Below are 24334 nucleotides of genomic sequence, written 5' to 3' on the forward strand. Positions count from 1 at the left end.
AAAGGAAAAAGATTTGGAAGAAGTCAGCAGAGGGCCAGGTGTGGTGGTGCACTCGGGAGTCTGAGGCAGGAAGATTGCTGCAAGTTTCAGGCCAGCCTGGGCTACATAGTGAGTTCAAGGCCAGCCAGAACTACATGATGAGACCCTGTCTCATAAACCAAAAACAAAACAAAAAGAGTCAACAGAGGGCTCCAAGTGATTCCAAGTAAGTTAACGATATACCAAAATATTGTGTACATAGTAGAGGAATATAACACAGTGAGAACCCAACAATGTAGAATTTAGTTATTGTCATCCAGGAAAAAATTGGGCTGGGTGCACGTAATCACAGCTTTTAAGGAGGCTCAGGCAGGAGGATCTTTTGAGGCCAGTATGGGCAACATAGTGAAATCTTATTCAAAAAGTGGAAGGGGTTGGGATGTAGCCCAGTGGTAGACTCTTCCTGGGTTCAGCCTGCACCCCTGTTGCCAAAGTTTGCCTCACTTGCAATAATGGATAGAACCCTTAAGCAGAAGACGAAGATTGAAGAGAAAATTGAAGAATTGAACAGTAAACAAACTAGACCTAATAGACATAGTGCAGAACACCCAACAGCCAGACCACGTTCAAGCAAACATAAAACATTCTCCTGGCTTTTTTTGTTTTGTTTTGTTTTGTTTTTTTCTGGTACCGGGAATCAAACTCACAACCTCACTCTTGCCAGGCAGGCGCTGTGCCACTGAGCTAAATCCCCAGCCCCAAAACATTCTCTATAATACATGAGACCACAAAACAATTTTCAATAAACTAAAAAAATTTGAAATGATACAAATTATCTTTTCCAACCACAAAGGAATGAAGTTAGAAATCAGTAACAGAGTACTAGAAAATTTACAGATGCAGTCAATTGTCCATATTGGTGGGCTTCACATCCGTGGATTCAAGCAATCCCACAAAGCAGTTCCAAGGGCTTCTGGGCAGGTGTAGTCAGTCACAGAAATGACGCCACATCTGGTACCACATCTGGTATGAATACAGTTTTCTGTAATCATTTTTCATTGCTAGGACAAAATACCCAACACCCACAGCTTAGAGGAGGAGAAGTTTACTTAGGCTCATGGTTTCAGAGGGCTCATTCTCTGGTCAGCTGACTCCAGAGCTGGAAAGGCACGATGGAAAGGCATGGTGGAGCAAAGGTGCTCAGTCGTGGCAGCCAGGAAGCAGAGAGAAAGAAGGAGCTGGGCACCAGAACATACATGTCCAGGTCACATCCTCACTGACCAGCCTCTTCCAACCAAGCTGCACCTTCTAACAGCATGTTTAGCTGTGAACTCATTGATGCATCAGTCCATTGATGAGTATAGCACCCCACGATGCCATCATTTTTCAAAATCCCCCACCTCTGAATACATGAGACTTTCGGGAACATTTTAGATCTAAACCATAAACATTGTACAGCAAAGGTCTAGTTTATATTTGTACCAGTAAGAGTTTGCACTTGTTTCTCCATATCCTTGCCAATACTTACATGAGCACTAAAACTGTCCATTAAAAACCTAGAAGAAAGAAATTTGAAAGTTTTTATTATAAAGAAATATAAATGAATTGCATGTGGTGGTACACCTCTGAGATCCCAGCACTCAGGAGGCTGAGGCAGGAGGATAGCAAGTTTGAGGCCAGTCTGGACTACATAATGAGACCCCATCTCAAAAGACCAAAGTGGGGAAAAAGATAAATGTTTGAGGAGATACACTTAGCTTGGTTGAACATTTCACAGTGTATGCCTGTATTAAAGCATCATGTAACCCTATTACTAGCTACAGTTTTATGTATCAAATAAGTAAATTAAAAACAGAAGTCTTTAGTAGTCTGATAGGGAAAATTATATCATTGCAATTTGAGTTAATAAATTTTGAGACATCTTTAGTAAATTATGCAAATTGTGTACATTTGCCTTTTTTTCTATTGGCTTTTAAAAATTGATCTGTGTCTTCATATTTTATCAGTATTAACAATTTGTCTTCATAGTTGTATTATCCACTAGTTTATAGTATTTTGGGTTTTTTTGTGATGTTTGTTCTTGTAATACTGGGGAATATATCCAGGTTCTTTGGGTTGAGTTACTTTCCCAGCCCTTTGTTTTTAATTTTTCATTTGGAGACAGGGTCTGCTAAATTGCCCAGGCTGGAGTCAGACTTTTGTGATTTTCCTGCCTCAGCCTCCAGAGTTCTGGAATTATAAGTGTGTGCTGCCATCCCCGACTTAGATGGTTTTTAAAGTGTCATCTATGGTGTGTTTTGCCTCCCTGAAGTATTCAAGTTTTAGGTTGTTAACTGTGAGTTTTTTCTATGAGGACTTCTAAGTTTCTTGTCTCATCTAGAAAGGCCTTGTATGGTATAACGTTATGAAAAATAGCTAGATTTTCTTGTGCTTTTGTGGTATTTTCGTATTTTGCATTTTAATACTTTTGGAATTTAACTCTTTATGTGAGTTAGGAACTTTTGCATGATAGGCAGCTATAATACAGTGGTTTGGTGGAGTAGCTCATTAGTGATTCTGCTTGGACAGCCTTAGGTCAAGGACTAATTTGAAGTTATCGGGTGAGTGTGAGTTGTAGCTGTAGGCAGTCACATTTCTCCTAGAAGACAAGAGCGGTAAAATTCTTTGCTCTTCTGATATGTTTCTTTGCTTTTCTTTTTTTAAAATTTATGTGGGAATTGTATGAGTTCCCTCTAGTGGCAGAGGATAAGGAAAAGGGAGCTGGAAAAGAACAGAAAGCTGCATCCAGCTCATTTCTGGGGCCAGCAGGGAGATGGAATCTGTGTGGAGAGATTTGCTTCCACCCCGAAAGCAGACTGAGATTTTTGTTACCAACAGCTCTGGCTGACAGCTGCCTTTTGCATGTTTGCTACTCTAAATTCTTGCTTAGGAGACTTTTGATGTTCTGTTGAATTCTAGTTACATTTTTGTCCTGCTGTTTCTTTCCATTTATTCTATATTCTGCTAATGGTCTACTTGCATTTGCCAGAATGTGACGTTTTATGTGCTTTCTTTTTCATCTTTGAGAAACCTGGTCTTTTTTTCTTTGGTCGTCTTACGTTAGTGAATTCCTGCTTTTTTTTTTTGACTAACCTAATTACTATCTCCGAAAACCTATCTTTCCACACCCCTTGGCCTATGAAGGGGTTTGTGTGGATTATAATTTGTGTTTCTGTTTTTACACGTCTGGTTCTTCTCTTAGACTGTGAGCTCCTGTGAGGATGGAGGTTTTGGTTGTTTGTTGAAAACTGTGAACTGCATTATTTTGGGGTAGTTTGAAGATTCGAGTCCCAGAAAGCCCAAGACATTTTGTAAAGATATAAAAATAGAGTTTGTCTAAAAAAAAAAATCTGTTTTTGTTGGACATGTTGATACTTATTGTTATTAGAAGTATTTTACTAGTGTTTCTTTTCAACATTGGGTGAGTTACTTGTAAATAAAATAGAATATTTTAACATATATGAGAAATCTTTTTTTTTTTGGTTTTTCTCTGGTACCGGGAACTGAACTTACAACTTTGCGCTTGCCAGGCAGACGCTTTGCCACTGAGCTAAATCCCCAGCCCCTATATGAGAAATCTTAAAGTGTAATTTATATCACACTTAGGATTTTTTCATTGGAAACAAATTTATGAATTTGTAAGTCAATGGGAAAAATAATGCCTAACCTGCTTTTCACAGAATAGTAAGAAGTACATTTATAGATGTAAAATTAGCTTCTTCCCAACAGGGTATTTTAATTCAGAATATGGACACTTAGCCATAAAAAAGATATCAGTAGATTTATTTGATGATATGTTTTAAGAAATAATCATTCATAATTAGAATGATAATGGTTTCTTAATCTTTGTTAACTTTAACTTATATTGTCTCATTCAATTCATGCAACTGTCAAGTGAGGTAAAAAGTGATTCCTATTTTACTGTATAGAAATGAGATTTATGAGTTGTGGTCAAAGTACATGGTGAGCGTTTAAATAAACCGTATTGCAGTGAAAGACTCGTGCCATTAGCCTTCCCAGAATACTCCTCTCCGCTTCAGGCATACTTGCCCCATCCCTTTCTCCACTCTGCCGTCACATGCTCTGCCCCTGAGCTGCACCCCCTTTTCACTCCCTGAAGCAGTCTGGAAGTCCTCTTTCATCAAGTGTCTTCATGAGGTATGATCAGAAATGCTGCTGCCGAGTGCTTCCAGCAGAGAGGTGGTGTAAAAAAAATCACAGTGTGTGCTCGCATACTTCATGGCAGGCCATCTGGCCTTGCTTGACTTTGGGCTCTTCTCCAAAATCAAATGATCATGAAAGGTGAATATTTTTTTTAATTTTTAAATTTTTTAAAATAAGGTAAACGTTTTGAATCAATTCAGGACAACAGGGAAACCGTGACAGTATAACTGAAGACATGCACAGAAGAGGACTTCAGGAAGTGGCAGGAATATGGAGGAAGCGTGTTTGAAGTACTGTGGGGATTTGGAGTGGAATTAATGGCAGTGTGTCTTTTCACTGTAAATTTCTTTTTTACATTTACACATTCACTGTACTTTTGAACCATATCACATAAGTATTTTCTCAAGGTTACATAGATATCAGTAAGTGACAGACATTGAAAATAGCCCCTGAAAAATCATACAGCTTTCTTCAAATGGCAGTCTTAGCTGGGTGTGGTGGTTTACGCCTGTAATCCCAGCACTCAGGTGGCTGAGGTAAGAGGATCGCTGAGAGTTTGAGGCCAGCCTGGTCTACAAAGTGAGTTGAAGGCAGCCTGAACTACGTAATGAGACCCTGTCTCAAAATAAACAAACAAACAAACAAAAACAAATAAAAAAAAAGAAGTTAAACTTTTGCTGGGCTTGGTAGTACATGCCTGTAATACCAGTACTCTGGAGGCTGAGGCAGGAGGATTGCCATGAGTTCGAGGCCAGTGGGGGCTACATAAGTAAGTTCAAGAAAATGAAAACAAACAAATGGTAGTCTTAGATGGTGAAATTCATTAGTGTTAATTTCATGAACTGCTAAGTAGGCCTCTGGTATTCCAGCTGTGAAGTTGACTTGAAGTCTATTTCAGAGTATTCTCAGTGATGGCATTCTTAGGTGTCTTAAACATGTATACTTAGGTGACATTTTATGTATTTCTTACTTTCTGCAGCTAACTTTTCTAAAGAGTTATGTGTGAAGTTTATATATCACAGTATTTTAGAATTTGTTCTGTAATTATGTAGATATGTTATTTAATTTTGGCATAATTTAAAAATTCTTACTCTGTCACTGAGTTAATGTTAAAATTTCTGATCAGAGAAACTGCTACTTAAAAATAGTTTTAATTATTTTGTGAAGGAAAATATTACAAGTATAATTATTTTCTAATCTATCAACTTTAAATGTTTGGACTGTAATTACAAAGCTCTATCAGAGTAGGATCTCGTAAAAAAGATTGCAGTGTGTCCTCACTCGCCTCTCCTCCTCCACCTCAGTCACACACTGAAATGTTTTCTTTGATTCATGTTAATTTTAAGAAGCAGAAAGTTAAAATTAATGGGACATGTTTTATACCATTTTACTAGCACTTTCCTTAAAAGGATTTAGAGCAGGTTTTCTTACCAATTCAGATTTATGTAACTATACATGTACCATTTTAATTACATTCTCATATGTTTAAAATTTGCCTGCTGGGCAAGCATCCTGCCGCTGAACTATATCTCAGGCCCTTCTAGTCCTCACTGTATGGAAAGAATGGAAGGCTCGATAAGTTTAAGTAAAATCATTAAGACCTTGGAGACTAGGGAAGGCTTTCTCTTTCTTGTTTTCTTTTTCTTTTGTGTTTTGGAGGTAAGGCCTTGCTGTATAGTCCAGGCTGGCTTTGAACTCACCATGTAGCTCAGGCAAGCCTTGAATTCATGGTGATTCTCCTGCCTCAGCCTCCTGAATGTTGGAATTACAAGGGTACAACCACCAGGCCCATAGTTTTTTTTATGGTGGTTTTTTTTTTTTTTTATAAAGTCTCATGAAGTTGGTTAGGCTGACCTCAAATTGTGAGTCTCTTGCCTCAGCCTCCCAATTAGCTGGGGTTATTGGTGTGTACAATCATGTCTAATATCTCTTCCATTTTTGAAGGATGCCTTGGGTTTGATTCCCAGAATCAGAAGGGGGAAAAAGCTAATAGTAAATTGTGAAAATTTCAAGTTCACTGTAATACTATTTATGTAAATACAAAGACAAATGTTGATTATCAAGACTGTGTATTTTGTCATGAATATATGAAATAGCTGAAAGCGCTGGTACTTAAACTTAGCCTTTTATTCTCAAGTCTGGAACTTTTTCTGCTACTATCATGCCTTAAAATGAGAAGGAAAAAAAATTAAGGAAAAAGACTAAAAAGAATAGGCAAAGTTTAGCTTCACAGTAATACAGGTCAAGAGATTTATGTGTTTATGATACATTTTGGGGGAGGGAAGGAAAATGTATAAGCTAAATTTAGAGTTACTTATTTTAGTCTTTAAGTATGCTGTTACTTATATGTGCAGAGAGCAAGTTAGTTCCTTAGGAGAAAAGGTATGTTGATTTATTATTTACAGTGTGATGCATATTCTTGTTGCATGCAATGGAAGGCATTAGATGATTTAATTTTTCTGAATACAAAATTTATGAAAATAGTTAAATGTGCAATCTGATTTCAGTCTAAAAAGTCAAAATTAGTGTTTCTTCCATTTTGTGAAGTCATTCTTGACAAAAACTTTACAGCCTTTTTATTTACAGCTTCTCTCCAAGATAAAATGGCAAAACCCAAAGAGAAAACTCCAATGTGTCTGGTAAATGAGTTGGCCCGTTTCAATAGCATCCAACCCCAGTATAAACTTCTGAGTGAAAGCGGGCCTGCTCATTCAAAGGTAAGGTTATGAAGAGAGGTGGTGAGACATGCTTATCACACGGTCAGACTGACCATCCCATCGCAGGTTAATTGTGTTGTATGGGTTATGTTTTGGAGTAGGGGCTGGTGGATGGCTCAGGCTTTTGGTTCTATATTAATGATGCTTTCAAGTCAGGCTTCAAATTTTTTAACTTACTGTGGTTTATAAAGCTCTTTCAGGTTCAGCACCTCATTAAAACCTTAAGAAAAGTGTAGTATAAACATTTTTATATGAGTAAGAGAAATTATTCAATTTCTTGTTGGAATAATTTCTTCATTTAGCTTTTTTATCACGATTTCTCTTACATGTGAAACTCAAAAGTACAATTTTTAAAAAAAATTTTATGAAACAGTAAAACAAAATTTCATTTGGCTTCTAGGACATTGCTTGCTACACCAGTCACATTTTAGAAGTTTTCTATGATTTCCTCTCCACAGTTTCCCAGACATGTGAATGTTGGAGGGCCTGGGTTCAGACTTTGGGCTTCTCCTTTAACTTTCGTTCCTCAGTTATCACAGTCTCTTAGCTTTGAATACCATTTACATGCTGACAGTGTTCAAATTTATGTCTCCAGCTCAGAGCTCTTTCTTATACTCTACACCTGTGTATCCAATTGCCTATTAATCACCTCTACTAGTCTAGTAGACCTCTCAATGTGAGCACATCTAAAACTGAGTTCCTGATCTCTGTCATACACCTTCCCTTTATTTTTCTCAGTTACTTACTACCTTCAGATATTTTATGGCTTTGTCTTCCCAGTTTTAATGTAAGGTCTGGGAGGACAGCCTTTAGTTCTGTTTGTTACTGGTGTATTCCCAGCGCCTAGGATGGTGAGCAAAGTAGGCACTCAGTAAGTACTTCGATGAATGAATGAAATGTATGCATAGATGGCAGTGAGTAAAGCTTTTCTGAAAGACAGAAAAAGAGCTAAAGGTTCTCTGCAGTAACTGTGAAAGAAGTGGATAAACATACACCTAGAAAAACAAATTTATTCTCTAAGGAGACTAAAAACAATGAACAGGGAAATTTTTTATTTAATTTTTATTGTTCAACGTTTTTATTTAATGTTCAACATTTTTCCATTGTGCTGAGCCTATTAATGTTCGATGGATTTAAGACAGAAAAGCCAATAATTTTATTGGTGGTCTTTTCCTTTTATCAGAAATGTGCATCTAATAATGTGTCTAGTATTCATTTTATTTGAATACCGTAGTGTTTTACTTTGGAATACATCAAGTCATCATTGTTATTATTAATTATTTTAGGATTGCTATTTTGACAGTTACATTTTTTTGCAGTTCAAAATATTAGTCTCTTTTAAACTTTTTCTTCATAAAGGAATTGAATTGGGGACTTGTACTAGGCTACATTTTCAACCTTTAAGTTTTTAAAAAATTTTTTAAATTTTTTTTTAGTTTGAGGTAGAGTTCACTAAGTTGCTTAGGCTGGCCTCAAATTGTGATCCTCCTGCCTCAGCCTTCCAGTTAGCTGAGGTTACAAGTGTATAGAGAGCCCTTCCCAGTCCTCCTCATGGCCCAGGAAATTTATATTTGTAATCTCATGAAGTTACTGGAATTCTAGTGAATTAATTCCAATCTACCACTTCCAGTACAACCCATGGCTAGAATAAAGACACGAAAGCATATTTGTAGTTATGGGGAGCCAGGGGGTCCTAAGTCCAGCCATGATGATGGCTATCCAGAACAAAGGCCTGGACCCAGGACCAAACCCAGATTTTATTCATTTGTGAAGAAGGAGTGGCTTGAGGATGAGTGACTGTGAGAGTGGTGGGAAATACGTGAGTGCCATGAGCTAGGCTAGGTAGGAGGCCTGAAGTCATCTCTGCAATAAGCAGAGAAGGATATGCAGAAAGAGTAATCTGCATCATACAATTGAGGTAGTATCTCAACCCCAAATATTAGTAGACTAGTAACTAATATTTTGGGGTTGGTGCGTCAGCTCTGATGTGTAATCTTTTATGCCCTGGGAAGTCATAGCCTCTATTCCTAAGGCTCGATCCCAGCCAACAGTGTGGAACATTCACTCACACATCCCACCTCTTTCCAGGCTCTGGAGGAACATCGGGGTCAGGGAAACATGCCTGCCATCTCCAGAGATTGCTATCAGCACCTTGGCTAGATCAGTATGCATTGCTTAAAGCCAATTGAAGGGATAAGGAGAAGACCTAGCTGACTCTGTATGTATCAGTACATGGAAATATGTCAGGCTCAGCCAAAATGGAGGCAGTTGCTCCTCTTCTAAGGAGAGTTGCCTAGGTGGTCCTCCACACAGGTGTGTACAACCATGCCTATACTCTCTTCCATTTCTGAAGGATGCCCTTTGCTGAATATAGCATTCTTTTTCTTTTTCTTTGTGGTGTTAAGAATTGAACCCCAGGGTCTTCAAACTGAGATACCTACTCAACCTTTTTGTTTTTTCGTTTTGAGACAGGGTCTCACAAAAGCATTAAGGTACCCAGGCTGGCCTTGAATTTGTGATCCTGCTGCATGCACTTTCTGGAGTGTTGGGATTACAGGGGTGTGCCTCCGTGTCCAGCTGCATAAATCATTCTTGTTTGGCAGTGGTTTTTTTCAGCCTTTAAATATATCATCCTCTTGTTTTCTGACCTTTATGGCTTCCAAGGAGAAACCTGCTGTCAGTCTTACTGAGGATCTCATATATGAATTGTTTCTCTGTTGCTGCTGTGAAGATTTTTGTCTTTTACTGGTTTGATTCTAGTGTTTCTTCTTATGGATCTGAGCTTATTCTACTTGGAGTTTGTTGGATCCTTGTATATGTAGGTTCAATTCTTTGATCAAATTTGGATTAGTCATTATTTCTTCAAATATTTTTGTCCCCTTTTCTCTATTTTCCTCAAGAAACTTCCAAAATGGGTAAGCTTGTTTTACCTCTGTGGTGTCCTGTAGGAATCTTGCTTTTTGTTCGTTTTTCTTCATTCTTGCTTCTTTCTGCTACTCAGACTAGGTAATTCCAATTGCTCCTTCTTTAAGTTCACCTGTTTTTTTCTCTGCCCTTTCTAATCTACTGTTGAACTCCTCTGATGAATTTTTCATTTCAGTTATTATACTTCTCAGCTTCAGAGTTTTGGTTTGGTTCCTTTTAATAATTTGTTTCTTTATTGTTACTCTCTACATTTTCACTTGTTTTCCCTTAGTTTTTTGGCTATAGATTTCTTCACTCTTTGAGCATTTATAAGACTGTTAAAGTCTTTGTCTTGTATGTCTAGTGTCTGGGCTTCCTCAGGGATATTTTCTCTTAATTTTTTTTTCCCCTATGAATAAGTCATACTTTTCCTGTTTATGTGCTTTGTAATTTTTGTGGTCGTTCTGGAAATCAGATTCTTTCTGTACTCCAAGGAGTGCTGATCTTATTGTTTAGTGATTTTTCCAAACTATTTTTATAAGGAACATTTCTTAGCTCAGGCTGCTGTAACAAAATACCATTGACTAGGTGGCTTAAACAACAGAAGTCTTATTCTCATAGCTAGTCTTTGGGTATCAATTCACACCTTGGTCAGGGCCTTCTTCCTGATTTGCAGATGGTGTCATCTTCTGTGTTCTTACTTAGTGGAGAAAGAGAAATGTGGATCTTTTTCTCTTATGAAACTAAACCTGTCATGCAAACTTCACTTTCATGAACTTATTACTTCTTAATGACTTCCCGGAGGTCCCTACACAAATCCCATCACATTGAGAGTTAGAGCTTCAGCATGATAGACTGCATTCTTGGGTGAGTAGTCAAAGCATTCTGTTATTGCCATGAACAGCCAGTGACTTGACAGAAATTCCTTGATTACCTGCATCCAGTAGGAACAGATTAATAAATGAATCTTATTAAGAAAAGACTAATAAGCTATTAAGCTATTTTGAACTAGAACTTTTGGGAGAGAAATGGATGGAATATTCTGGAATATGAGCTGACTGGGGAAGTTGTGTAGAGGAGTGTTTTTTATATTTATTCCTGTTTAGTTTGTGGAAATACCCCATGAACAATTAGATTTATGATTGATGTTTAGGAGAGGTCAGGTTTGGAGACATGCAGATTAAATGTAATACAAGTGCCATCAGGAATCTAAAGGTCTAATATTTACATGGGTATTTATGTTTTTAGACATGGGTTTATATTGTATGTGTATAACATAAAACCTTTCAAAATTCTTGTCTTTGCAGTGAAGTTCTTTATTAAATACCAAAACTTTGGGGAAAAGCTAGTCATTGAAAATCATTTTAAAATCAGGGAATTGTATTAATGATGTTTTTATTCAAATGATGGTGTTTCTCAGCTTTATTTTGAAAAATTTTGAAGACCCTCAGAAAAACCAAAAATCATATATTTTCATCATTAATTTCTTGTTCCCTCTTATGTAGATCTTTACTTTATCCTTGTACAGTTTGAAAGTAAATTTCAGCTGTCATGAAACTTCAAGACTAGAGTCGTTTTTCTGCATAACCATAATACTTCCATCACTCAAGAACTTACCTTCACTGGACATACTATTTAACATACAGTCTGTCGCTCTGTAACAAAGCCAGAGGCTGGGTAATTTAATGTATTTGGCTAATGGTTCTAGAGGCTGGGAAGTCTGAAATTCAGGAGGCTGGAGCTGCTGGGTCTTGCTTCAGCATGGTGTGGCGGAGTGTAAGAGCGTAAGAGAGGCCTAAAGTTACTTTTAAAAGCCACTCTGTTTCTAAGAACCTATTTTTGAGTGTCAGTAATCCTTTTATGAGGCAGACCTCTCATGACCTAATGTCTTAAAGGTCCCACCTCTCAACACTGCGCATCAGGGATTAAATTTCCATCACACAAATTTTGGGGGACACATTGAAATCATAGCATAGTCCATAGTCAGGTTTCTCCAGTTGTCTTCTAAGTTTTCTTTTTCCTTTTTAATTTCCCCTTGCAAGCCAAGTGAAGGGTCATATATTTTATCATGTTTTTGACTCCTCTTAGGTGTCCTTCAATCTGTAACAGCACCTCTGCATTCTTTGTTTTGCTTTTTTCCTTCCATGACATTGACATTTTTGGAGTCTAGGCCAGTTGTGTTACTGAATAGCCCGTAATCTAGATTGAATTGCTTCTCCATGATTAGACTCAGCGTAGACATCGTTGGCCGAGAATAGTATATAGTTGTTGATGTGTACTCATTAAGTCATCGCAGGAGGCATGTCATGTAGTTGTGTCCTTACTGATGATACTAACTTCAGTCGCTGGTGAAGATAGTTCTGCCTGATCTCCTTGCTGCAAAGTTACACTTCTTCCATATTAATAAATACTTCTGGTTACTACTCAAAGTGGTAGGCAGTCTGTGGAGTGAAATCAGCTGTGTGCATCTTCTATAACTTGATCCTAAATTTTGAAGTTGAGCCAGTAGGTTTTCAGGCTCATACAGACAGAAGATGTGAATAGAATATAGGGTATATGGGGGGAAGGGTGTTTGTGAAATGAGGATGGACAGATAGAACTTTTATGTCCTGCCAAAATAGTAACAGTTGAAGGTTTTAAGCTGGTGCTGATTAGGGTAATGCAGGTGGGCTTGAAATTTAAAAATACAGTGTACACACAATCATTTGGGAAGTTATTACATCTAAGCTGGAAATAGTGGAAGAGGAGGAAGATTTCAGAAATATTTATAAGGTTAAAGTGGACAGAATTTGCTGACATGGTGATTTGAGGTTGAATCTCTTAGTTACACAGTATTTAGTAGGATTGCCTAACTCATTGACTACATTATTCTAAGTATAACATTTAAGGCATTAGATTTTATAAAAGCATTATAATGACAGGGCTTTTGGCTTCTTTTACAGTTTCTCTTACTCTTTGTACTTTACTTTTTTGAGGACAGTTTGATATTAACAGTGGGATTCTATTTATGGGAGAATTTCTTCTTAATTTATTCTACTTAAAATGTTCACTCAGAGCTTCCTTTATGCCTTTGAATAGGGTAGAATATTGATACAATCTCTGAAAATTGTTTTACTAGGTAGAATAAGATTTTTGTTGTGGATGATCTCTAAGCTCACTTTGACCACTAATGTTCTAATAGTATGGTGTATTTATTTTTCTCTTAGCCCATTTTATTTCCTGAAAATTTTAAATTTCTGTTATGTTTTTCTAAGATGTTCTCAGTGCAACTGAGTCTCGGCGAGCAGACATGGGAATCGGAAGGGAGCAGTATAAAGAAGGCCCAACAAGCTGTTGCTAATAAAGCTTTGACCGAGTCCACGCTTCCCAAACCAGTTCAGAAGCCACCCAAGAGTAACGTTAATAATAACCCAGGTACGGCGCTCACGTGTTTCCTCCTGTTACGTTGTACGCTGTTCTCTGGGTTTTATTTATGTAGCCGGCCAGATGCGCAGTCGCACATGCTGAGAGTGTGTGTGCGTGCGCGTGCACGCGCACACACACAACTAACAGTTCAGGTGCAAGAATGAAGAAGAAAAGTAGTTACGTGCTTGTAAGTTTTTCCTTAATTTACTTTTTAAATGTTGGCAAAAATGAATAAATATAAAGCAAAGAAAACTTGATTGTTTTTTCCAAAAATAAAGATAGAAATGATCAATTTATCTTTTCAGAAATAGAATACACAATTTTATTGTTATTCTTTAGTTTACAAAATTATAAAGTTAGCCCTAGCTATCTTATTAAATATTTTGTTTGTTGGTGTAACATTTTAGAAATGGTTGATACTCAATTTAGAACATTTGTGTGAAGTTTATTAAGAAATGTACAAATCTAAAACATCATTTATGTGAAAAATGCTCAATGATTGCTCTAATTTTAATTCCCTAGAATAATTTTTAAAAAGTTTTTTTTTTTTTTTACTGCATACAACAACATTTGTGTGTTCAGTTACTTTTTTGGGAAGAGCCAAATCCGTGTTTGGCAGAGTGTATTAGCTGGTAATACGAAGTTAATAAAGTCCTTGTAAGGTTAGTACTGGCCATATATCTATTTACTCGTTTGTTAGCTTGGTAAGGCACGTTACGTTCTGATCAGTATTAACGTTCCCTTAGACATGTTTGTAACAGAGTTAAAAAGAAAGGCGTTGTGCCTACTGACAGGGACTCCAGAATTTATCAATTTTAGTTCCAGAGCTTGTACTTACAATCGAGTCACATAGACTTATGTGGCTGGTGCTAGGTAGACACTGTTTTTTCAAGCGCTGCTCTCTCCAGAAGGCTGTGGCTTTATTAGTAGAGCCTTTGCTTGTTTTCAGCCGATTGCAGTATTCACTAAGTAAGGTTAGATAAGCAAAAATATTGCTACAATAAAGAAGCCTATTCTGTTTGGTTTGGAAATTGATGAGAGATTGTCCACTTACTTAATTTTGAAAAGCTTTGGATTACTGGTTGGTCATTACTGTCACAACACTACCACTACTGTTTATTGAGCACTCACTTTTAAGTACTATGAAGTAAAAGTACGTGTCTGTGAAGTCGTTTTCTTTGAGCATCTTGTAGTCTTACATAAACACATAACTTGATGGTAATGATAAAGGCCGAATGAGTAATAACGGCTATCAGTAAAATACTGTAGGAAATGGTAAACATTACTGATGTAAGTGATGAGCCTTCCATGAAGGGTAGCCAAGGGCAGAGGAGAGGGAAGAATGTTCTAGACTGAGAGACTACTGTGCTATGACGAAGACAGTGGAGCAGGAATCCTAGACAATGGATTGGATTAAAATTTTTTTTTTAATTACTGTAAGCGAGTAATGAGAGAAAAAGACTAGCTGAAGATAAGGTTGGGACTATGATGGACTTAAAGGCCAGGTTTATAGAGTTGAATTTTTGTGTGGTTTGGTGGAATTAATATTACGAACGAGCAGATGGTGGATTTAAAAGAACATTTTAGGAGAGCTAAAGCTCAGCAGTAGAGTACATGCTGCATGTACCCTGGGTTCAATCGCCAGCACCAAAAAGGCAAAAGAAACCCTACAAGACATTTTAGGATGTTCAGTTTGGGATATGAATGGAATGTGGAGGGTAGTGAAAGCAAGGCGGTCACCTGGGAGATCGGTGGCAGAGGCCTCTGGGCACGAGGCAGAGTAAGGAGGCGCAGGGGAGCGTGAAGGGCCCGCGGAGGTGCTGCCAGGTTGAATACCACAGTAAGCCGAGAGAAAGGACGGACGAGCACGGGTACGCCTGTTACGCATGCACAGGTGACAGACTAGGAGTGCAGGGCTTGAAGCTCTGTACTGTGAATGCGACCCCAGTCTTCCCCAGGCCTGGGAAGCCGCCTCCGTGCCTCCTTCAGGGGGTTAAACCACGCTACAGGAAACCTCGTTTCGATTTCTGTCTGATTATTAGTTGTCCATGCTTACTGGAATCATATACTAGACTCTTATGAGAGCTTGTTTGTTGCACCGTTATATTTGTGAGATTTGTCTGTATTGTATATAATGTTATACTGTTTTAATTGCTATATATTTTACATATACCATAATTTATTCATTTTTTTATATATATGTTTTTTATATTTATTCATTATGCTCTGCATGTGTGTGTGTGTTTGTGTGTGTTGCTGGGGTGGAACCCAGGGCCAGGCACATGCCAGGTCAGTACTTTTGACATTGAATTACACCTCCAACCCATTTTTTCATTATGCTTTTGATAAATGTTTGGATTATTTCCAGTTTTGGATGATTAAAGTGCTACTATTGTGAACATTTTTGTGCATATACATTTCTGTTGTGAATATACTTGTGATTGGAACTTTTAGGTCTTAAGTGATCCATGCACTTAGCATTCATACATAAATTCAAACACTACTTCTGTAAGTATAGGAAAACTTTCTATGTTCTTAATATTTGAAATTGTCAACTTTCAGAGTTTTAGCTGTTATGTTAAGAGGTTTAATAGTAATTCATTGTGGTTTTAATTTACATTTTTTCTAGTAACTAATGAAGGTGCTTATTTTAAGTACCAGATACCAGTTCCTGGTATTAAATGCTTGTTGGCAGTAGGATAGCCTCTGTTGTAAAGTGCTAGTTGGAATATTTTCTCATTAAAAAAACCTCCATTGTCTGTTTTTATAATTTTTTTTGTTGTTGTTGTTATTGTTGATATGTGGGGTTCTTGTATATTTTGGATTCTTTTTTAAATTTTTCTTTGGTACCAGGAATTGAACTCAGGACCTTGCACTTGCCAGGCAGGTGCTTGTGCCACTGAGCTGTATCTCCGGCCCTATTCTGGATTTCTTATTCCTTGCCAGATATGTGTATTGCAGATCACAAATAGAAATTTTTTATTTTAATGAAGATTTGTCTTTTCTGGTTAGTGTTTTTTTGTTTAACACATCTTGTGTCCTACCAGGGTGTGGAGGTAACCTCACATTATTTGTAGAAACTTTATTTTAGGTCTACAGTCTGTTAAAAACCAAGTTTTCTATATGATGTTAGGTAGAGTTTGAGAGTTTTATTCTTTTGAGAATAAGGACACTCAGTTAACGTAGACTAGTTTATTGAAAAGACAGGTGCATTTCTCTCTGCACTGTAGAGGCCTCTGTTGTAGTCCAGGTGATTGTAACTCATTATTGAGGCATGGAATCTCTAGAGCAGATTAGATCCAGTCTGGACTCCTCAGTGAGTAGGTTGGTCTTAAATAGTAGTGTAGCGCAGAGAAGAGTTGAACTTATTCACAGTATGTTGGTTTGCCAGCTAAATAGGAATATATCTTAAAATTATTTTGCCTTCATTCCTTTTTGTTTTCCAGCTTTATAAATAATTTTGAATTTATATATAATATGTGGAAATAGCACTACTATTTGCCCAGGTTCCCCAGTGTTAGCATTTCTGAGCCGTCTGGGAATAAGTTACAGACATGATTGTTCCATTACTCCTTAGTACTTAAACTAAAAAGTCCAGGGAGTTACTTGATAGGAATTACCAGTTAGTCTATAGACTCCATTCAGATTTTACTGATTGTTCCAGTAATGTTCTTTATACATACATACCATGTAATCTAGGTTATATGGTAAATGCAGCTATCCTTTTTCTTCATTTCTCTTTCGTCTGGAATAGTTCCTCTGCCTTATCTTTTATGACCTTGACATATGTGAGCAGGAACCACAAAGTTTATAGAATGCTCAAGTTTGCTTGGTGTTTCCTCATGATCTCTGCATTTTCAGCCTGAACACTGTATAAGTGACCTGGACTTATCGCAGTGCTTCATACTGGGATATACTATCAATTCATCTAGTTAGTGATTTATTAGCGGTTTCTGCCATGTGGTGAAGAGTATGGGTGCCACTCTCCTTGCTGTAAGTTATTGATGAGTATGTTTGTTAATTACTAGTAAGTAAAGAAGTATTTTAGAGGAATATATTTTGAGATTTTTTTTTGTGTATATATATATATATATAATATATGTATATAATATATACATATGTCTATCATACCTCCAAGTTTCTATTAACTCTTTCAGGTTTTACACTAGTGAGACAATGCAGTGCTTGCACATGCAGGTCTGATTTATTTCACTTATGAGTATGGTCTCTAGTTGTGACCATTTACCTATAAAAGCCTCGAGTTTGTATCTTTCTTTATAGCTGAGTAATATTCCATTAAAGGGCTACTGGGATGTGGCAAAAGAGAAGGGAAAGAAGGAGAAATTTTGTATGTATGTATATACAGGATAGTTAACATGGTTGATCTACCGTCTTCTATTTCTTTGCTGAAAGAAACAGTTAATGAGTCCTTGATTGATCAATATTGCATGTCTCTTTTCATGAGAAGCCACTTTGAAGATATCAATATATAATACAACAAGCATTGTTAATTTCCTACCACTTTGTAATTCTGTATTGTCTGTACTGTTCTTTTGCTATTTTGTAAAAGGTTGTCTGTCTGTTAATGTCTTCCTCTTTTTAGTTTCAAAATTAAAAAAATACATAATAGATATATATGTATATGTTCTACTCCTCATAAAACTGTATTTTACTTACCAAATTTACCATCTATTGATAATTCTGGCTCAATCAGTTATGACCTTGAAGGTTGCCAAAGGGTGCTTTTTTGTTTTTGAGACAGGGTCTCACTATGTAGTTCATGCTGGGCTTGAACTCACCATAATCCTCCTATCTCAGTGTGCTGGGATTATAGGTGTGCATCACCATGCCCAGCAAAAGTTTCACTTCTTCTTGTTTTTATTTTTGTTTTGTTTTGAGATAGGGTCTTACTGTGTAGTTTAGGCTGCCTTCAACTCACTATGTAGCCCAGGCTGGCCTCGAACTTACAGTGATCCTCCTGCATCAGCCTCCAGAGTGCTGTGATTACAGGCCTGGATTCCTATTGTACTTACAGATTTATAACCTGTTACTATCATTTTTTATTTTAGCCCTTAAGTCATCCCAAGTTTTACCAGTGGTATAGTCTTTCCAAGTTGATTTCTGTGTCCTGCCATTTCCCTGCCATTGTTTTAGGTACTATACTTCTTTTTTTTTTAAATTGTTACTGTTTTGTTTGTTTTGAGACAGGGTCTCATTTTGTAGTGCAGACAGGTCTTACTTTGTTGGCTTTGAACTGACTAAGTAGCCCAGGCTGACTTCAAACTCACAGTACTGCACTTCTTACTTTAAGGCATAACAAGGTGTTCCTAAGGTCATCCTGTATTTTCCTAGTTCCCTCTGTGTAGCCAGCCATTTCTGTAGGAATCTGTGATTGATCAATTAATTAGTTTATTCTCCAACAAATATTTTCTGACTAATTGCTATGTTCTAGGACTTTCCTAACTTCCTGCAAAGATGTTTTAAGTGTTAGCAGTATGCTGCTCTTTGAGTACTAGTGGCATTGTTCTTTTTTTTTTTTTTCTTCAGTTTATTCATGTTATTTTTCTTGTGTAAGAACCCCTGTGTTGTAGGGGCTGCTGGAGCTTGAGTCCTCTGGACAGAGACTCTGGTGTGGGTTTTCACAAGATGGTCGGTGAATTCCTGATAGGGAGACTTGGTGAACTTGGTCTCTTTCCAAAGGTCAGGGGTCAGGTAGCTGTAGGTCTTGGAGGTGGCATCAGAGGTGGCCTTAGCAAAGTTGCCCACAGTAGCAGTGCAGCCCCTGGCAGAGGTGTGGCAGCATCAGTACCAGCCATCAGCAGCAGCTTCTTGGGCACAGGGGCTGAGACGATGCCAGTGCCTCTGGGGGCAGGGATCAGACGCTCCAGCACAGAGCCGCAGCGGCCCGTCACCTTGCAAGGGACAGTGTGGGGCTCGCCGATCTTGTTCCCCCAGGGGCCTCTTCGCGTGGGGGCAGTGCAGAGCTTGGCCAGGACGATGGCCCCACGAGTGGCAGTGCTACTTCCTTGGAGCACTTACACCCAGACCAGCATGACCGTTGTAGTCCCCAGTGGTGACAAATACCCTGAACCCGCTCTGCTGGCCAGCACGAGCTTGCTTCTGCGCAGGCATGCTCTTTAGAACTCCGTCCTTGAGGGATGTGCCCAGGAAGAAGTCAGTAACCTCAGACCCTTTAGTGGGGAAGAAGAGAGAAATTTGCTCCAGGGACTCGATCGTCATGTCCTAGACCAGCCGGCCCAGCTTGGTGACAGGAGTCCACTCCTTGTCCTCGGCCTTGCTGAGGAGCGCCCTGCCCCGCAGCCTCAGCCTGGCCCCTGCCTGCTTGGCCTGTGGCCTCCAAGGCCACTGCCTCCGACACCTGGGCCCGGAGCCTCTGGCCTGCCCACCGCACTGGGGTGCCCTCCACAGTGTGTCCCCCCCAGGAGGAGCAGTGGCATTATTGTTACACATACTTAGTGCAGACACAAGTCCATTGTATGCCTAATGGTAATTAGCCTTTTTATGTAGCACTGATAGTTTTAGAACCTATCAGAACATCACGTGATACCCTATAAATGTATTCAGGTTTTATGTCAGTTATAGAAATTTTAAAAAATCCAAGAACCCTTTTAAAAAATTGATATGTGGGGCAACCCATCGGAGACCCCTCCTCACTCTCCATTCTTACGAAGCTATTCCTATTCCTCGTTTCTTTTCCCCAGTAAATTTTCCTGCTACTCAGAAAAAATTGATAACATGTTTACAGTTTTGACTTTGTACCCTGTTACGTATGAGGAGCCCTATGATGATGATTTTTATACAGCAGGGTCCATCTCTCTCTCATGCCCTGGCAACAAGAGTGCCCAGGGTTCCGTGGACATGTTGTACTGGGAAGTGGCTCTGTAAATGCTTTCTGTGGGCCGGCTGCCTCGGGGCACCCTGCGGTCCCAGCACTGTGGGAGACTGAGGAGGACCGGGAGTTTGAGTCCAGCCTCGGCAAGTTAGGGAGACCGTGTGTCAGGAAAGGGGGTGGGGTGGGGGGCTGTAGTGGAAGGCCCTTCAAAAATACAGAAGGCAGCTTTCTGTGGAAGTGTCCCTCCCCCAGGTAAGGGGAGTGTGCAGTTCGTGAGGAAGGGGACCTCTCTGGGAGGAAGGCCTTTCCTGCATGTCTGGTCTCTGCTTCTTTGCACGTCTTGTGTCTGCTTCTCTGTTGCTTCCTTCACAAAGACCGTTTTCTAACACTGCAATAAAGCACATATACCGTGTATTTTCACATGAGATTACTTAAGTCCTGTGAATGTGATACTGTTTTAAAATAGTACCCCAACTCATCATCTGAGTGGCAAATACAGTGTATGCCACCAGGGATTTTTTTTTTACCCTGAGTAGTGATTTCCAAGCACATTAGAGTCTTACTTATTTCCCACTACAAGGATTCTTTTCCTTTGAATTTTATGCTAATTGTGACTGAATGATAATTGCAAAATAGAATTCAAAAGGACATAACTCTTGGATTTTGATTAACATGTTATCAATCTGAAATCTTTATGACATTTAAAATGTAAAGCTTTAAAGTGGCAGAGTACTGTTTTGTGTTAAAGCCATTGGAAAACTGGTAGGCGGTTTCTGATAAACACAAACCTGTTCTGTGACCCAGCAATTACACCGCTAAGGGACTGAGTGTGTGGCTACTGGAAGACTTAAGAGTGGTCATGGTAACTTTTAATCACCCAAAACTGGAAACAGCGCAAATATTCCATCAATAGAAGCATAAACAAATTATGGTATTTTTCTCTCAGTGGCATAGTATTCACTGATAAAACAGTTTAAAATACTGATATATGCAAGCAGAGCCATTGATTTAAAGAAGCAAGACAGAAAATAATACATATTTAGTTGTAAATAACAACCTAACAAATCAGGGATGGCAGAGGTCAGAATGAGCCCATTGAGCGGTGGGAATTGACTTTACGAGACTGAAGGAGCTGAGTGAGGGGAAATGCTACCTTGATCTGAGTGGTGGTCATTTGACTACACTCGTGTAGTAATTTATTAAGGTGTGTGCTTAAGGTTGTGTATTTATAGACTTTACTGCATAGTAAAATAAGAAAGAGGGGAGGGAAGGAAAGGTAGAGAGTCTGGCAAAAGAAAATCCCTTCATACTTGATGTTCTTTTTCTTTGCCATAGTGTATGTAGTAAATTAGGGTCTTGATCTAATTGGATTTACTATTCGGTACATTACTTTTTTTTCCTTCCCCTTTCTTCCCCTTGATTTCTTTTTTCTCTTTTTTCTTTTTCTTTTCCTTTTCCTCCTCCTCTTCCTCGTCCCCTTCCTCCTCCCCTTCCTCCTCCTCTTCCTGCTCCTCCTCCCCCTCTTCTTCCTTCTCCTCCTCCTCCTCCTCCTCCTCCTCCTCCTCCTTCTTTTCCTTCTCCTTTTCTTTTTCTTTGTCTTTTCTTTTTGAGATCAAATCCAGGGCCTGAGATACATCTCCATTCCTTTTTTTTATTTTTTAAAGTGTTGAGACAGGGTCTTGCTAAGTTGCTGCAGTGCCCAGGATGAGCTTGAACTTAGCTATCCCCTTGCCGCAGCCTCCCACAGAGCTAGATTATAGCTCTGTGCCACCACGGTCTGCTTCTTTTTCTCTTCTTGACTTTAATTTCCATCTTTACAGTCTAAAGTGGTTTCACATTAATTCTTTAGAAATGAGACAAGCAGTCAGACAGTCTGACTCTTGACAGATTGCGTATAACCTAAATGCCAGCTGTGCATTTGTGTAAGGTTCTGTCATTCCTCTGGTAGTGCTTTGTGCTAGCCCTGATTTCTCTGCTGCAATAAGTAGACCTGTTTTGTCATGTAATGAATGCAGTCTTAAGTGTGTTGTCTAAAAAGTGTAATTCAAATGAAATAATATAGAATTTAAATTGAATTTCACTTAATGTAAAAGTTACACATTCAAATTTTTTGATTTGTTAGAACATACATACACATTTTACTAAATGTATTTTGGTTCTGAAAATTTCTTGACTTGAGTATACATTAATTATGGAATTTAAAAACTTTACAAAAGTAGAGCAAATAAGATAACGAATGCTACCTGTGCCTGTCCCGAGCTTTCGCAGTTACCCACTCGTGGCAGCCAATCTCGTTTCTCCTCTGTCTTCTCTCTTCTCTAGGGCCTATGTTGAAGCAGATGTCAGAGAGAAGAGGTATTGCTTCATCTTAGATACTTTTTTAAGAGAAAGATTCTTAAACTAACCGCAGCATCATTATTAAGCAGATAAAACAGTAATTTCTCAACATTAAAAAACTTCCAGTTCAAATTTGCCTTATTGTCTGTTTTTTCATAGTGGGTTTATTTGAGTCAAGATCAAAATGAGGCTCATTTATTACATGTGATTGTAATGTCTTCTTCGTCCCTCTTAAGTACTGAGTCCTTTCCCATCTTTATTTTCCATCAGATTATTGGTTGAAGAAACCAGCCGTTGGTGCACGGACTTTCCACTGTCTTGGTTTTGCTGATGGCATACTTGTGCTGAACAAGCCTCTTTGTCCTCTGTATGACCCTATAGGCGGACTTGGAGGTTAACTTGTATAGATTCAGCTTTGATTTCTTTGACAAGACTGGTTTATAGTTTTGTCGGTTTCCTATTGCACTACATCAGAAAGCGCTTGGTGTTTGGTCTCTAATTTTGTGACTCTCAGATTCTGCCGGTTAGCCTGGGCCATGCATTATCAAGCTGCCCACAGCGTCCGACCTGATGGCGGAGCAGGGTGCTCATTGCCTGAAGGTCTGCTCTTTTACCAGGAGCTGCAAAGTGGTGATCTCCGGGGCTCATTCTCTCCGCACTGACGAGCTGGAGCTCTTCTCGCTCATCAGCGAAGGGCTTTTCTTTCCCCTCATCACCTGCATGTTTTTAGTCTAGTTTATTCACGAGCAGTAAGAGAAGTGCTTGGCTCTTTCTCTTTTATCATTATAATGTATGTGTCCGGAATCAGCCCTTTCTATAAAGAATGTTCTTTATATTTTCTAAAGTAGCAAGTGATAGTTATAAACCAAACTCCGGATGTTGGCCGTCATCATTGCTAATGGGTTGTTTCTAGGCCACCTAAATGGACAGAGCCAGAAAACACCCCACATTTTTAGTTTGGTTTTGTTTTTTTTAAACGGAAAGCTAAAAAAAAAACAAACACGTGAATTCATAATGATGTTTGCAATTCAAATTTAAGACTGGTGTTTTACTTAACATAGTTGACTTTGTATTTCCACCTTTTATGTTAAAAATACTGGTTTGTAATATAAACAAAGTTACCTATATTCTTTAATCTGTTTAATGCCTATTTAGTCTGTTTAATTCCAATATATAATAATTTCATGATACCAATGCCAGTATTATTAGTAGCTTGATTACTGAAAATAGCTTATGATTTTTTGTGGTGTATTTTTCTTTAGGACATAGGAGTATTTTACTGCTTTTTAAAGTTACTTGAAATAATTACTTTTTTTGTAAGGCCACCAATTTGATTTACTATAGGCTTAATTGCATTGTTTTGTTTTTAGAGATTTTTTTTGGTCTCCATTTTGATTTAATTTTGTTTAAATTAAGCAAAAGCATAATACTAGCTAAAAATCATGTTAGTGATAATATGATTACTGAAAGTAGTTTTAACATTTCATTGTTTTGCTTTCTTTTTTTTAAAGGATGTATCTCATGAGGATTTTACAGTAATTTGAAAAATAAGTCTTAAGTCATCAACTCAATTCAGTTAGATCCAATTTCATTTTCCCTCTGATTTTAAGGATTTCTTTCTCCTTATTTTTGATGGAATTTAAAAAATAACTGAAAAATTTTAAATTTTTCAAAATAAAACCTATACATTCAAAGAAAAGCAGCTTCTACTCTTCCCTACCTGTTTGTGCCTTCTCTCATTAGTACCTAGTTTTTCTTCAGCTTTATCCTTCAAAAAAGTAATGTGCCGGGCATAGTGGTGCATGCCTGTAATTGCAGCACTTGGGAGGCTGAGGCAGAAGGATCGTTGTAAATTCGAGACCAACCTGGGCTGCAAAGTGAGCTCAAGGCCAGCCTGAACTGCATAGAGAGAACCTGGCTCAAAAAGACCAAAAAA

The 24334-nt window shown here is 38.2% G+C and overlaps 1 protein-coding gene and 1 pseudogene across 9 annotated transcripts in view; one reads left to right on the top strand and one right to left on the bottom strand.

The window, feature by feature from the left end:
- Positions 1 to 24334, top strand: part of Stau2 (staufen double-stranded RNA binding protein 2) — a 238823-nt gene that overhangs the window by 14972 nt on the left and 199517 nt on the right. For 6 of the 9 annotated variants that reach the window (XR_001235505.1, XM_013518156.1, XM_013518158.1 and 3 more), the window contains 2 exons: positions 6769 to 6899; positions 13058 to 13217. Coding sequence is in view for 8 of the 9 variants with exons in the window: in XM_013518156.1 (XP_013373610.1) it covers positions 6786 to 6899; positions 13058 to 13217 (274 nt within the window). In the remaining variant the exon portion in view is untranslated. Of the gene's footprint in view, positions 1 to 6753; positions 6900 to 13057; positions 13218 to 24334 lie in introns of all 9 variants that reach the window. The other 3 variants (XM_013518160.1, XM_013518159.1, XM_013518157.1) reach the window with 2 other exon arrangements.
- On the bottom strand, positions 18657 to 23288 carry LOC102005851 (annotated as a pseudogene).

This window comes from Chinchilla lanigera, unplaced genomic scaffold (assembly GCF_000276665.1).
Source record: "Chinchilla lanigera isolate Chin_1 unplaced genomic scaffold, ChiLan1.0 scaffold00043, whole genome shotgun sequence".
In the NCBI taxonomy this organism is placed as follows: domain Eukaryota; kingdom Metazoa; phylum Chordata; class Mammalia; order Rodentia; family Chinchillidae; genus Chinchilla; species Chinchilla lanigera.